The 16023-nt window shown below is 61.6% G+C and overlaps 1 protein-coding gene across 9 annotated transcripts in view; it reads right to left on the bottom strand.

Annotated features, from left to right (window-relative positions):
- Positions 1-16023, bottom strand: part of MSI2 (musashi RNA binding protein 2) — a 416318-nt gene that overhangs the window by 40191 nt on the left and 360104 nt on the right. For 8 of the 9 annotated variants that reach the window (XM_066264029.1, XM_066264030.1, XM_066264023.1 and 5 more), the window contains exon 10: positions 15162-15236. In XM_066264029.1, coding sequence (XP_066120126.1) covers positions 15162-15236 — 75 coding nt within the window. Of the gene's footprint in view, positions 1-5812; positions 7201-15161; positions 15237-16023 lie in introns of those variants that run through there. The other variant, XM_066264031.1, reaches the window with a different exon arrangement.

Here is a 16023-nt window from a genome sequence, read left to right as displayed (position 1 = left end):
ATGGCAGCAGTGCGTCTGACTCACCCAGTGACCCCAGCATCTAGAGCAGCGCCTCTGACACAGCAGGTGCTCAATAACTAGGCACTCAGTGAGTCAAGAATGGAGGGGTGGGAGCGGGACAGACAGATGCAAGGGTGGAGGGGGAGGTGCCTCCCCCTACGCTTGGCCTTACCTGAGTCCTGGCACATTCAAGGCTGGAACCAGAGGTCAGATGAAGAAAGCCTGGGGGGGCCTTAGGTGGGCACCACTAAGAGAGCTGCTGGTCTGGTTTCAGGGGTTCCCCTGCAAAATCAGGGGTATGCTGGGCCCAGCCAAACCCCTGCTCAGGCTCGGAGCCGGCAGCGAGACCGACAGGGAGAAGCAGTCTGTGCTCCCCTTGCTCTCTGTGGTCAGTATGTCTGGGCAAGTCTCTCCACCTCCCATGGGCTCGGCTCGGCGGCGTTCACCGAGGCCCCAACAGGGACCAGCCTCCTGTGGCAGGGCGGGGTCGGCACTCCCGGTCCACAGCGCTCGCCCGGGACTCCCTGGGTCTGCGAAGAGGTGGCCTCAGTTTCCCAATGCCACAGTCTGTTGTCTAGCTGCCCCAGCCAAGGTTATATGACAACATCTGCCCAGATGGGGGCCACAGAATCCACAGAGCCGGGAGGGCAAGGGAGAGGAGGCGTGCAATGCTTGCGTGCCGTCAAGCCTGCCTGGCAAACTTCTCTTTGTGCTTCAAAGCCCCGTTCACATGTCGCCCCTTCCTGAAAACTTTCCAGGCAGAGTCAGGGACTCTTCCCTGTGCTCATTCTGCACACCAGGCAGACCACACCGAACGCATCGGGACCCGCGCACGGAGATGCCCCGTCCCCCGCCACGGACACTGGAGGAACGGGGAGCAGAGGAGGTGACTTTGCTGGGTGAGGTCTCAGGGGGCCGTGGGTCCAAGCCGATCTGGACTCAGGGAAAGAGCCTCTGGGATGGACTCCTCTCCATCTTTTCAGACCGAGGACGAGGAGGGCGTGGGGGCCACACCTCTGCCTTCCGGTCCGTCCTCTGCTGTTTGGAGGCACGTGCAGCTCCACCCTCAGGCCTGGCACGGCTGCCTGCCCGCAGTTCCATACACTGAGCAATTTATGTTTTGTTTTTTTTTAAGCTGTGACCTTTCACTTGCTTTTGCTGATGGAAATGAAAACCGAAGGGCTGGAAGAAAGGTGATTACATTCCTGCTGGCAGGCTCACATCGCGAGCCTGGTGGTCGAGACACCCAGAAGGTGTGAAGAGAGTGAGGACAGCAGGGCCACAGCGGCCGGGATCTGGCGAGAGAGCACGTGTGACGTCACGCCTCCCTCACCGCGGGCTGGGCCCTCGGCCGCTGCATGGCTCTACCTCCTGCTGCCCTTTTCCAAAGCACTAGGGCATCCCCGGCCCCAGGGACCCTCTCAGTAACCTGCGAGGAAGGGGCCAGCACAGGACAGGGATCAATAGCCCCATCTGACAAAGGGGGAAACTAAGGCCCGGAGGCGGCCTTCCTCTCCCAGCAAGCGAGGAGCAAGAACGCCATCTCCCGTCTCCCGAAGCCGCGCCGGAAACCGCAGTGTCCTGGGCTTCGGCGCGGGCGCTGAGCGCTTGGTTAGTCACATCTCTCTTCATTTATGCAGGAGGCACAGGAAGCTAATCGAAAGTGAAGCCCGCCATTCCTGTCAATTCAGATCGCTCCGACTCATTTCCGCAAACATTTATTAAATACCTATTGGACAGCACGCTCTGCTTCCATCTGGGGATAGCGTGGGCTCCTGATTTTCCGCGCAGGGGGGGGGGGGGCGGCAGCCCCTCCCGCCCACCCACAGCCCTGACTGTCCTCATGCCTGCCGGATTTGGGGCGTGCTGCCAAACTTTGCTTGTCTGTCTTTTCAAGTAGCAGAGAGCTTTCCCAAGTTTGTCTTTAATATTTCAACAAGAGGATAAGCCCCAAGTGCACACAGGGCCAGCGGGCAGAGGAGTGGGCCGGCCACGGGAGGGGCCGCCTCGTGATCTAAAGGCTGGCCTGGGGTCCAGTCTGCGCAGGGGTCCTCCCTGAGACGGAGCTCTGAGCTGAAGGGCCGTGCAGATGAGAGGGCTGGGGGGGGAGGGGGGGCTGCTGTGTCAGGAGGAGCCCCCAGTCCAAGGGTGCGTTTCGGTTTAAAGCGCGGGGGCACGCAGCTGTGGGCACCTGCAGGCATGGGCCCGCGGTTCTGTCAGCGTTCCTGGAGAGCCACCCGCCTGTCTGGTCGTGGCATTTCAAGATCAGCTTGCCTACAAGTGAGGAGTCAGCCCTCGCTCACCAGGCGGCCTCCGTTCTAAAACCCAAGCAGGAGCAACGAGCCGGGATCGTTGGCCATGCTGGTTTACCATGTCGGGGGGTCTGCCGGGGTTCCCCATGAGGGCATTTCTGGGGCAGAGGGCTGAGAAGAGAGCTCCTTACAAACATAAGCAGGAGCAAAGAGTCCTGCTTATATCTGAGCCACTGGTGCCACAGTTTCACTGCTGTGGTCCTGAAATCGTCCCTGACAAGGTCCCGGGGGCTGTGGAGGGAGGTCCCTCTCCCTCCTGAGTCCTAGGCAACTGGGGAGAGACCAAGGTAGAGCACAGCTCAGGTCTGGCCTCTCCCGAGACGGTGCGGCCCAAGGGGGCCTCTGCCATTTGGGTCGGCTGGAGCAGCAGGTGGACAGGCGGGCTCCGGCGACCAATCCAGGCAGGGTCCTGGGCCTTCGTGCAGCAGCGATCCGCAGGTCTGAACGCTTTACAAACGTCATACACAGACTGAGCGGGCAGGGTGGGCTCGGGTGGCTCAGGACGCAGCCCGTTCCTCAGGCCCAGGGCTGCTTTCCCCAGTCCCCGAGCAAGGCTCACCCTTCCCTTCTAGGAACTCGGGCTCCTCCACTTTGCTGTCCACATTCAAGCTACATCCTTCAGACGGGTCAGGCCACTAGGCCTCGGTCCTCGCTCAGACACCGAACCACCTGAACAAAGCCAAGCTTACCTGGCAGCAGCCCCTCTTGACAAAAGACTACAGGCTTCTCCTGCAGATACCTGGATATCCTCAGTCCACACCCCCTCCCTCTGCGTGAAACGGACGGCCCTCTCTAAGGGCCCACACATCTCCCGGCACCCACGCAACGCCACGACACCGGCAAACGTAAGACAAAGTGTGAGGCCAGAGGGCCCCAGTCCCCGCCCAGGAACCACACAGACATTGCTAACCAATCGCCGCTCCTTTCTGCTGAGCCAGAACTTGGCCTCCAAACCATTCTAAAGCCAGTGCTCTAGGAAGCCAGCGCCTATCAGTCAACATCAGCAGACAGGACCCGTTTCCCATCGCTGAACAGGAAGGACCCCAAACCGGCACTCCGAGAACTAGAGGCACGAGTCTCCCCGCCTGGGACCCGCACCCTGTTGCTCACACGCACGCAGCGTCCTGGGACGGAGGTGTGAGCACTGAGCTGTGGGGACGTCAGCCTGGCAGCCCCAAATACCTGTATCTGAGGACACCCCAGGAACTAAGGCTTGGCCTAGAAACTCAGTGGCGGTCGGGGTTCTATTAACCTTGCATTACCTCTCAGAACTGAAAGACCCCCAAAGGCGACCAGCCAGCCCAAGGCAGGGGTGAGCAAGGCAGAGGGTGAGGAGTGGAGCCAAGAGAGGGTGAGGCTGAGAGGAGAGGGGGTGGGGGTGCAGGAAGAAGGGACATTCTTCTGAACTCATCCTTGTAGTTTCGTTACGGGCTCCTCTCCCTCTCCCAGCCCCTGCTCTGAAACCTGATCACGCTGCTCCTCTACGTACAGTCTGATCTGGCCCTGTCTCACCTTCCACACCCAAGACGCTCCTGCAGGCTCCCCGCACACTGAACTGCTCATAATGCCAGGACCTGCAATCCTCCTCTCAGGTTTGTGGCAGGGACCGCAAAGTGTCCCCTACTACCTATTCCACTCCTCTTCTTTAGTATCAGAATGCTGTTTTCAGCTGGGCACACGGTCACCTGGAATAAAGATATTTCTGAGGCTTTCTTGCAGCTAAAACTGGCCATGTAACTAAGGTCTAACCAATGGGATCTAAGCAGAGTGTGACTTCTATGAAGTGTTATTAAAGGGAAGAGATGTGTTCTTCCGGGTGAGTATCTAATGATTGCAGCTCAAGCAACCTTTTTTTTTTTTTTTTTTTTTTTTAAATGAGAAAGGAGGGGAGATAGTGAGACAGATTCCTACATGTACCCTGACTGGGATCCACCTGGAAACCTCTGTGTAGGGCTGATGCTAGAGTACCAAGCTGCTTTTTAGCACCTGAGGCTGCCACGCTCAGATGGACCCACTGAGCTATCCTCAGTGCCCAGGGCCATGCTCACACCAATCGAGCCACTGGCTGCAGGAGGGAAGAGAGAGAGAAGGGGGAGAGGGAGGAGGGGTAGAAGCAGATGGTTGCTTCTTCTGTGTGACCTGACCAGGAATCCAACCCGGACGCCCATACTCCAGGCTGACCCTCTATCCACTGAGCCACCGGCCAGGGCCACAAGCAACCTTCTTACATCATGAGATGGAGTCTTATGTCAAAGAAGACAGAACAGGAAGATAGGAAAAACCAAGACCTGATACTATGAAGTTCTATACAGCTTCTTTTATGCAAAGAAATAATTTTCTTTTGTTTAAGCATTATTTTGCATTTCCTTCCTCGCTTTTGTATTTTCTTTATTAAAACTGATTCAGTGTCTCAGCATGACATTTCTCTGCCTGAACCATACTCCTGTCCCTTCTTTACTTAGCTAATTCCATGTGACTTTGCAAGGCTCACTCTGGTGTCCCCTTCCCTAGGGGCCATGCCTGGCTGCCCCAGGCTGGACAGGCAGCCCGCCTGTTCCCTGCAAGCCGAGCCAGGTCCCCTCTTTAGCTAGTCACCTGTCCTGTGACGCTCAGTGGGTCCGGTCTTCCCTTGGCTGGACTCTGAGTGTCTTGGAGGAGTGAGTCTAATTCACGTCCAGACTCTGATCATCAGTAAATAAAGACGGAGATGAGGGATGGGGCCTGAGGTTGGGTGAGGAGTCCCAGCAACCCTCTGGCTTCATTTAGAAACCCTGTACTCTTCTTTCAGTGACAAGCAGACCCACCCGCAGGCAGCTCCACTGGGGTGACGAGGAAGGAAACCCACGCTGGAGGGGGGACATGATGGGAACGCCAGGGCCCCGCCTCTAAAACGTCCGGTTGTAGAGCACTTACCAATTTACAAGGCCTGCTCGCCTGTACACACCACCCTACTCAGGTGTAACCACCTCGCTAACCAGGTGCCGTTATCATGATCCCCGGGGCGTGGCTACGTCACCTGCTCAAGGTCGGGGGGCTGTGTGCCTGAGTGAGCCTGGCAGCGAGAGGCTGGGGCCAGCTGCAGCCTGCGCTCTCCAGCCGGGTTAGGACGGCGAGCCATGTGCAAAGCGCTCGTGGGCCGGTGTGCACAAGCACGTGCACGAACTCACACACACCTGGTGTGCAGATGCGAGGGGCTCCAGATGTCCCCCTGGCATTCTCACTCGAGGGCAGGGGTGCTGGCAGCAGAAGGGGCACTGGGGCGAACCATGCAGCTGGCCATGCAGATGCTCTGTGTCTCTGCTCAAGGACACGACCGCCTTGAGCAAGTGCAGGGGACACGAGGAGGGGGGGGGGTGGAGGGGACAGGTGGCAGCCAGGGGGAGTTCGCATGCTTTCAGAAACCACGCTGGGCTGTCCCTGGGCCAGTTATGCGGTGCGTTCACCTCCCCCGGAGCGAGAACAGGACACTGTCAGGCTAAGAGACAGCAGCACACAGCACATCCGTGGTAAACAATTTATTTTTCTACCTCAGTTGCTTACAGGAGGGGGGAAATAAAATGTCATTAGGGAGAAGCACAGATGAACTCTTTACAGAGATGAACGAAATTCACAATGGCTAAAATGTTGGGAGGCAAGCAAACTAGGACAAGTTCACCAAAGCAAAGCAATTCATAGCAGAACAAAGTAAAGAGGAACAAAAAAAAACAAGCCATACAGATTAAAAAAAGAAAACAGCACTCATGAAGAAGCCTGTGGGAAAATAAAAGAACACTAACCAATGATTACATCAAGCATCTTTAATGAGATGCGCAGAGCCACGCAGGGTGTGTCTCAGGACATTGACGTTCACGCGTGGGCGTGCTCACATTGAATGCACCTGATGGGGGCACATGGGTCACTTCTCACAAACGAGGAGTGTGAACCAAGGGGCGACTCTTGAAGGTCCAACTGAGCTGCACCTCACTACTCCAGCAGAGTGGGGGGTTTCAAACAGGGAGGCGAGGGGGTCAGGATCATGGGAAAAGAAAGCTCTTTTGGGGGTGACCATCAGGGGTGCCAACGTAGTCAGGATGGACCCTCTGAGCTCTGCCACCTCCTTCCCCAGTGGGTTAAGAGGCCACCGACGCCAGCAGGCAAGGCCAGGCCAGCCCAGCCCGGGCAGTGGGGGTGAGGAAGGGGCGGCCCAGTCTGGGCTAGTGTCCACTGTGCCTGAGATGCGGCAGCACCCGGGTGACCCCTGTCCCTTCCGGCAGACAGGGCTGCTTATTATTCTGGCAACAGCCACCGAGGGACTGGCCCCAAGACAAAGACAACCAGATGACCTGGAGATCGTTATTCTTCCAGATTATGGAACTGTGTGTGTGTGTGTGTGTGTGTGTGTGTACACATGTTCACTTCCGGTACTGCCCACCACAGGACTCCAAGTCACCCGCCCCCAAACCCTGCGGCCCACCAGCACCAATGAGCCTGTCTGGTGGTTTTTTAAAAAGTAATTTGATGCCTTCTACCTGGATCCCCTGAGGAGGCTCCACCAAGTTTGTGAGAAGTTTCCCCTGGCCCCATTCTGGGGGAGGGGCAGGTGGGAGAGGTGTGGGAGGATGTTCACAGTGCGTACAGGAAGCAAAATGGGAAGGGATTGGGAAATAAACTTATTTTTAAAAAACTCTGTGAAGCAATGAGGACACAAGTCTTTTCCACGAATTAAAAATGCACAAAAGAGCATTCGTTCAAACAAGCAGCTAGGACAGGTCCAGTGGGCACGGCCAGCAGCCGGGGCGGCCCGGCCGGACTGTGGCCTCTCTCTAGTATTGGTAGCAAACCCCAATTGGTTATGCCTCTCTTAAGAGCTAGTTGATAAAAATTATGTCTTGTGAAATCGGCAAATAGTCTGCAAAGTGAAATAAGAACAGAAGTTAACAGATTAAACTGAGAGTCCAGGGGCGGGGAGGGGGGCAAAGAGAGGAGACGGGAGCCACTGATCAGGATCCCAGTGATTTGAGCCCACATTCTGACCTGCGGGGGGCTGGGTAGGGGTGGGGGGTGCGCAGGGACATCGGGGGTGGGGTGGCTGGGAGGGAGGAGTCGTTGCCACAGTGGTTGGTGGCCACCATTCAATCTTCCTAGAAAAGAACTACTCCCCTTCCAGCAATTACCAGAGGCACCCAGCGCTCTTTCCCAAGCACCTCATTTTCAGAGAGCCTGGAGGTGGGCAGTACTCGACTCCTACTGCGTGTCCCAGGAAGGTCACGCGGGTGACAGGGGCTCCACTGGGAGGGACAGCGGTCACCCGTGCAATGAGATGGGTCTTCACAGAAAGAGCCAATTCGGGTGAAGAGGAGGACCCTTGGTCAAGGTTAGATTTTACTCCCGGAAGGGCTGCGTGGTTGGTGAGAAATGAATAACCCCCGCCACTCCCGGGACCTGGGTGTCCTATTTCTGTCAGCTAGCCGTCTCAAACCGTCCCACTAGGAAGCAGTCGGAGAGGGACTGGAGGGAGGGGGAGCGGGATCCACACACGTCACAGGAGACTGGGGGGGACGTGGCGCACGGGGAGCACGTGGGAGAGAAATGCCAGAGAAGAGACATCAGGGCAGGTGGGTGGTGGTGAGACAGCTGCGCCCAGGTCCCCGACTCACAGGACCCCGTGGCATGGGGAGGGGTCGGCAGAGTCAGCCTGACGGGGGTCCCCGACTCTCAGGACCCCGTGGCACGGGGAGGGGTCGGCAGAGTCAGCCTGACGGGGGTCCCCGACTCTCAGGACCCCATGGCACGGGGAGGGGCCGGCAGTCAGCCTGACGGGGGTCCCCGACTCTCAGGACCCCGTGGCACGGGGAGGGGCCGGCAGTGTCAGTCTGACGGGGTCCCCGACTCTCAGGACCCCATGGCATGGGGAGGGGTCGGCAGTCAGCCTGACGGGGGTCCCCGACTCTCAGGACCCCGTGGCACGGGGAGGGGTTGGCAGTCAGTCTGACGGGGGTCCCCGACTCTCAGGACCCTGTGACACGGGGAGGGGTCGGCAGTGTCAGTCTGACGGGGTCCCCGACTCTCAGGACCCTGTGACACGGGGAGGGGTCGGCAGTGTCAGTCTGACGGGGTCCCCGACTCTCAGGACCCCGTGGCACGGGGAGGGGTCAGCAGTCAGCCTGACGGGGGTCCCCGACTCTCAGGACCCCGTGGCACGGGGAGGGGTCAGCAGTCAGCCTGACGGGGTCCCCGACTCTCAGGACCCCGTGGCACGGGGAGGGGTCAGCAGTCAGCCTGACGGGGTCCCCGACTCTCAGGACCCTGTGACACGGGGAGGGGTCGGCAGAGTCAGCCTGACGGGGGTCCCCGACTCTCAGGACCCCGTGGCACGGGGAGGGGTCGGCAGAGTCAGCCTGACGGGGGTCCCCGACTCTCAGGACCCCGTGGCACGGGGAGGGGTCGGCAGAGTCAGCCTGACGGGGGTCCCCGACTCTCAGGACCCCATGGCACGGGGAGGGGCCGGCAGTCAGCCTGACGGGGTCCCCGACTCTCAGGACCCCATGGCACGGGGAGGGGCCGGCAGTCAGCCTGACGGGGTCCCCGACTCTCAGGACCCCATGGCATGGGGAGGGGTCGGCAGTCAGTCTGACGGGGTCCCCGACTCTCAGGACCCCATGGCATGGGGAGGGGCCGGCAGTGTCAGTCTGACGGGGTCCCCGACTCTCAGGACCCCATGGCATGGGGAGGGGTCGGCAGTCAGCCTGACGGGGGTCCCCGACTCTCAGGACCCCGTGGCACGGGGAGGGGTTGGCAGTCAGCCTGACGGGGGTCCCCGACTCTCAGGACCCCATGGCATGGGGAGGGGTCGGCAGTCAGCCTGACGGGGTCCCCGACTCTCAGGACCCTGTGACACGGGGAGGGGTCGGCAGTGTCAGTCTGACGGGGTCCCCCACTCTCAGGACCCTGTGACACGGGGAGGGGTCGGCAGTGTCAGTCTGACGGGGTCCCCGACTCTCAGGACCCCGTGGCACGGGGAGGGGTCAGCAGTCAGTCTGACGGGGGTCCCCGACTCTCAGGACCCCGTGGCACGGGGAGGGGTCAGCAGTCAGTCTGACGGGGGTCCCCGACTCTCAGGACCCCGTGGCACGGGGAGGGGTCAGCAGTCAGCCTGACGGGGTCCCCGACTCTCAGGACCCTGTGACACGGGGAGGGGTCGGCAGTGTCAGTCTGACGGGGGTCCCCGACTCTCAGGACCCCGTGGCACGGGGAGGGGTCGGCAGTCAGCCTGACGGGGGTCCCCGACTCACAGGACCCCGTGGCACGGGGAGGGGTCGGCAGTCAGCCTGACGGGGTCCCCGACTCTCAGGACCCTGTGACACGGGGAGGGGCCGGCAGTGTCAGTCTGACGGGGGTCCCCGACTCTCAGGACCCCGTGGCACGGGGAGGGGCCGGCAGAGTCAGTCTGACGGGGGTCCCCGACTCTCAGGACCCCATGGCATGGGGAGGGGTCGGCAGTCAGCCTGACGGGGGTCCCCGACTCTCAGGACCCCGTGGCACGGGGAGGGGCCGGCAGTCAGCCTGACGGGGGTCCCCGACTCTCAGGACCCCGTGGCACGGGGAGGGGCCGGCAGAGTCAGTCTGACGGGGGTCCCCGACTCTCAGGACCCCATGGCATGGGGAGGGGTCGGCAGTCAGCCTGACGGGGGTCCCCGACTCTCAGGACCCCGTGGCACGGGGAGGGGTCGGCAGTCAGTCTGACGGGGGTCCCCGACTCTCAGGACCCTGTGACACGGGGAGGGGTCGGCAGTGTCAGCCTGACGGGGTCCCCGACTCTCAGGACCCCGTGGCACGGGGAGGGGCCGGCAGAGTCAGTCTGACGGGGGTCCCCGACTCTCAGGACCCCGTGGCACGGGGAGGGGTCGGCAGAGTCAGCCTGACGGGGGTCCCCGACTCTCAGGACCCCGTGGCACGGGGAGGGGTCGGCAGAGTCAGCCTGACGGGGGTCCCCGACTCTCAGGACCCCATGGCACGGGGAGGGGCCGGCAGTCAGCCTGACGGGGTCCCCGACTCTCAGGACCCCATGGCACGGGGAGGGGCCGGCAGTCAGCCTGACGGGGTCCCCGACTCTCAGGACCCCGTGGCACGGGGAGGGGCCGGCAGTCAGTCTGACGGGGTCCCCGACTCTCAGGACCCCATGGCATGGGGAGGGGTCGGCAGTCAGTCTGACGGGGTCCCCGACTCTCAGGACCCCATGGCATGGGGAGGGGCCGGCAGTGTCAGTCTGACGGGGTCCCCGACTCTCAGGACCCCATGGCATGGGGAGGGGTCGGCAGTCAGCCTGACGGGGGTCCCCGACTCTCAGGACCCCGTGGCACGGGGAGGGGTTGGCAGTCAGCCTGACGGGGGTCCCCGACTCTCAGGACCCCATGGCATGGGGAGGGGTCGGCAGTCAGCCTGACGGGGTCCCCGACTCTCAGGACCCTGTGACACGGGGAGGGGTCGGCAGTGTCAGTCTGACGGGGTCCCCGACTCTCAGGACCCTGTGACACGGGGAGGGGTCGGCAGTGTCAGTCTGACGGGGTCCCCGACTCTCAGGACCCCGTGGCACGGGGAGGGGTCAGCAGTCAGTCTGACGGGGGTCCCCGACTCTCAGGACCCCGTGGCACGGGGAGGGGTCAGCAGTCAGTCTGACGGGGGTCCCCGACTCTCAGGACCCCGTGGCACGGGGAGGGGTCAGCAGTCAGCCTGACGGGGTCCCCGACTCTCAGGACCCTGTGACACGGGGAGGGGTCGGCAGTGTCAGTCTGACGGGGGTCCCCGACTCTCAGGACCCCGTGGCACGGGGAGGGGTCGGCAGTCAGCCTGACGGGGGTCCCCGACTCACAGGACCCCGTGGCACGGGGAGGGGTCGGCAGTCAGCCTGACGGGGGTCCCCGACTCTCAGGACCCTGTGACACGGGGAGGGGTCGGCAGTGTCAGTCTGACGGGGGTCCCCGACTCTCAGGACCCCGTGGCACGGGGTGGGGTCGGCAGTCAGCCTGACGGGGGTCCCCGACTCACAGGACCCCGTGGCACGGGGAGGGGTCGGCAGTCAGCCTGACGGGGTCCCCGACTCTCAGGACCCTGTGACACGGGGAGGGGCCGGCAGTGTCAGTCTGACGGGGGTCCCCGACTCTCAGGACCCCGTGGCACGGGGAGGGGCCGGCAGAGTCAGTCTGACGGGGGTCCCCGACTCTCAGGACCCCATGGCATGGGGAGGGGTCGGCAGTCAGCCTGACGGGGGTCCCCGACTCTCAGGACCCCGTGGCACGGGGAGGGGCCGGCAGTCAGCCTGACGGGGGTCCCCGACTCTCAGGACCCCGTGGCACGGGGAGGGGCCGGCAGAGTCAGTCTGACGGGGGTCCCCGACTCTCAGGACCCCATGGCATGGGGAGGGGTCGGCAGTCAGCCTGACGGGGGTCCCCGACTCTCAGGACCCCGTGGCACGGGGAGGGGTCGGCAGTCAGTCTGACGGGGGTCCCCGACTCTCAGGACCCTGTGACACGGGGAGGGGTCGGCAGTCAGCCTGACGGGGTCCCCGACTCTCAGGACCCCGTGGCACGGGGAGGGGTCAGCAGTCAGCCTGACGGGGTAGGTGGAGGACGAAGATGTGGGCCGCCCCCTCTGGGCCACCCCCCTGCACCCCAGCCCTCTCTGCCAGCTCTGTGAGAAACATTCCCGCTGGCACGAGGCTACAGACAGACGCCAGAGCACCGCACAGCCTCCCGCCCCAGGGCCCGGGCTCCAGGACGGGCGAGTCGGGCTCTCCAGGGAGATTCCACATCAGGCGGTCTCGACTGGGGCTTCCCAGGGACTTCCCAGGTGGGTGGTCTAGAACCACACACTGCTGGGGGATGTGCTGGGAACAGACAGGGCCATCTCTGCACAGGGGTTCCTCCAGGGGTCAGCAGGGCACGGACTCTGAACCAGCCTGGCTCCTCCCGGAGGAGGGTGGACGGCTAGGTGCAGCCACTGGGCCACCCCCTTCCTGGCCCGGGGCCATGCCACACCTTGACCCTCTCTGAGAGCGGGTGGCCTCACTCTTGGGGCCACTGAGGGCCACTGGTGAGGAAAAGCTAGAGGCTTCCAGGATTCAAGTGGGATGGGACACGGAGTGTGGTGGCTGAGAAAGAAGAGAACAGCCCTGTCTCGCCATCAGGGAGCTCTGTCTGGAAGTTTTAATGCCTGATTTCTCTCTCATTCAAACCCACAAGATGGTGTTCAACTGTGGGAGCTAGTGACAATGATAAACAGAGGGGCCCTGGGCACAGTCACTTCAAGCCCATGCCACGCCCTTTACCACCGGGGAGCCCATCGCGTTCTCTCAGCTGGTCACTTTTGCATCTTTGTCTCCTTAGGGCAGGTCCCCGAGCCAGGCCAGTGTTCTACCAGACATTCTGTGGGTTGGCTCATGGGACTCTGAGGGAAGGCTCTCCAGGGATGAGACAGGGGCCTTAGCAGGGGGCCCACTTTGTTACCCCCACCCCCACGTTAGGATCCCTGAACTCTGTCCTCCTGGAACTAGTGCTGCACCAAGGGTGCAATGGCAGCCTGGCCGTGGCGAGAGGTGGGCTGCGCCAGGTGCACAGAGTGCTGTCCTTGAGCCAGGACGTGGGAGCCTGTGTGTCTCCTTGTCCTTGGGGAGGAACCTGGAAGGCTTCCCTGAAACAGCCACCAGCCTCGGGGCTGAGAAGGATGGCAAAGGAATGGAGAACAGGAGTGGCAGCACTCCAAGTCTCTCCCTGGGGAGGACAGTGCACACGCGTGTGCACCTGTGTATGTGTGGACTGTGCTCTCCCACCACCATACACTCTTCCTTCACGATCCAGAATGGCATGCCCAGCAGAATTTCCTGTCGTGATGAAAACGTTCTGTGTTCTGTGCTGATGGTAGCCACTAGCCACACGTGGTGACTGAGTAACTGAAATTTTGTTTAAATCTAAATTTTGGTAGCTGCCCAAGGCTGGTGTGATCATACTAGACAGATGGATGCCAGAGGGAGAGTGGGGTGGCACAGCAGGTTCAGGCCATCGGGGCCCAAACCCTGGCCCTGGCCCCGGAACAGGGCTCCCTGCCACTCTGGGCCAAAGCGTCCCCCTCCATAAATGGGGAAAATCTAAAGGAGGCTCGGGCTGAACTGTTCTGGCTACATATGTGCCTGTTGTCCTGCGGAGAGGCCGCGGTCACTGAAGTGGCCACCAGAGTGGCCACCTGCGTAGAGAAGCGGCGGGCGGGCTTCCCGAGGGCAGGCAAGGATGCTCGCTGAGGCCTGCACTCAGCAGGGGAAGCTGCCCAGCCCCAGGGGACGAGGGCACACTCACGGGGAGTCCCCCATCCAACATGCCTCCATCTGGAACTTCTGCTATGCGGCCTCTCCCCTCTATAATCAGAAAGGTGTACCGACCTCAACGAACACTTTGCACAAACCTCCGCTTTATGGAAGACAGAAGTGACACCCAGAGATTTAGAGGAACCTGCCGTGGCCATGGACAGCCAGGACAAGAGCCTACGGATCTGTCACGAGGTGAGGGACCTATCTCTCATAAGGCCTGGCTCTAAGTGTCCCCAATGCCTCCTGGCCTGTCCCCCACATGCCTGTCCTGCCCCACAGCTCAGCCTGAGTCAAACGCCGGGCCCATCGTGCACACAGCACTTACACCGCCCTCCTCAGGGGCTCAGAACACTGTTCTCCTGGCCTGTCCCCCACATGCCTGTCCTGCCCCACAGCTCAGCCTGAGTCAAACGCCAGGCCCATCGTGCACACAGCACTTACACGGCCTCCTCAGGGGCTCAGAACACTGTCCTCCTGGTCTGTCTTGCCCCCTCTGCATCTCAGGCCTGAGGGCCCCAGGCCCCTGGTCTCGGCTGGATGACCACGCAGGAGTGAGACTGCCTGGCGCGCAGCTCCCTACGGAGCCTCCTACCCCAGCCCGAGCCCGACAGGACAACGCTCTGCTCCTCATGCATTCTCCAGGAACCCCAGCTCTTTTCTGCACACGGACACCCCAACACCTCAACAGATTATTGTGTACTCCTGCTTGGCGGGCCCCTCAGGGGAAAAGCCAAGCATCAGAAAAATCTCACTTTCTTTAGTGCCCTTCCCCCATCCTTACAAGATCATGCCTACCCTGTTGCCCACCTCGGGTGGGGGGTCCCACCCTGCTGCCCACCTCGGGTGGGGGGCCCCACCCTGCTGCCCACCTCGGGTGGGGGGCCCCACGCTGCTGCCCACCTCGGGTGGGGGGCCCCACCCTGCTGCCCACCTCGGGTGGGGGGCCCCACCCTCCCACCTACATGGGAGCTGTAGCATCCTGGGCATGTCACCGTGGGCTCTGCCTCGAGCCTCTGATGCCCACACAGAGGGGAGGGAGAATGTAAATATCCCCACTGAAGACGGACAGTGAACCCCAACCCTGACAGCACGCCCAACATACACAGCACGGAGCTGGGGGAGGGGAGGACGGATAAGTAGGGGGGTCAGCAGGCCGGGTGAGAAAGGCGGGGAAAGGAAACCCTGCCTGCCAAGAGTCCAGTCCCCAGTGACAGCCCCCCCACCCCCAGGCTTCAGAGAAGGGAGGGTGAGCAGAGGGAGGGCACCTGCCTCAGTCCCGCCCCTTTCCCCCCAGGAAGCTGCCACTCAAACCAGTGCAACACTTCAGTTAATCACAGACTGAGCTGTGCCCTGATCCTGGAGTGAAGTGGGTTTGAAATTGAGCACCTGCTGTGTTGTTTCTTGAATGGCATATGCATGAGTTGTATTCTCTTTAGGGGCCCCCTCCCGCCACCCCTGTCACCAGCCCACGCACACCCCATGTGTCTGAAGCCTCCAGAGACAAAGGCACTCACCTGGGAACTGGTAGCCGTAGCTGGGAGCAAATCCGGGGTAGCCGCGGCCATAGGTTGCCACAAAGTTGGGGTAGCCTTGAACAGAGAGAAAGTGCACAGTCCTGTTAGTACAGCCTCCGGTCCGGGTGGGGGGCCCAGGGGCCGGGGGGCGGGGCAGGAGAAACGGCCAGAGTTATTTTCTTCCACAAAATGAGAGGCCTCCCCCGAGGGTCTTCACCCTGGGCCTGGGCCACCTCTCTGGCGTGGCTGGGGACGCTGCTGTCAGCCTGCCGATAACTAACCCGTATTTGGGCAGAGACCCCCAAGGCCCTGTGCACTTTTGTGACCTGCAGAGTAAATGCCACGTATTAGCACTAAACACAGGGCCTGGGCCTGGCTCTGACATTTGGAGAGCTCACAGGAATGTGCTTTACCTTAAAGCTATTGACAGTGGGAGATTAAAGTCCTTGCCGGCCCCCTCCCCAGACAGTGGCCAGCAGCGCTGACCCCCCGCCGAGCAGGAGTCCTCAGGGCCCACCGCTCGCGGGGAACCCAGGGCTGACCCTGCGCCTCGGGAACAGCATGGGTCTAACCAGCAAGCCACGATCCACAGGGGTGGGTCCCAGGGGCCACGTCTAAGCACGCACACTCCACAGGGCAGCGGAGGCTGTGGTGTTACAATGTGTACCACAAAGCACAGCCCAGACCCAGCAGCCTCGTGCCACGTGTTCTGACAGGCATTGCATAACAAACATGTATTTTCTAGACACCTGTCTCAGCGAGTAATGTAAGGGGGTGATCAGGTAACTGAGGGGTGCTTGTGAAGGCTGCCGCTGGGCAGGGCACGGGGCGCACAGAATCGGGGGGTGAGGCGGCCTTCTCC

The sequence above is a fragment of the Saccopteryx bilineata genome, chromosome 2 (assembly GCF_036850765.1).
Source record: "Saccopteryx bilineata isolate mSacBil1 chromosome 2, mSacBil1_pri_phased_curated, whole genome shotgun sequence".
NCBI lineage: Eukaryota > Metazoa > Chordata > Mammalia > Chiroptera > Emballonuridae > Saccopteryx > Saccopteryx bilineata.
This window is presented reverse-complemented; position numbering and strand designations above follow the sequence as displayed.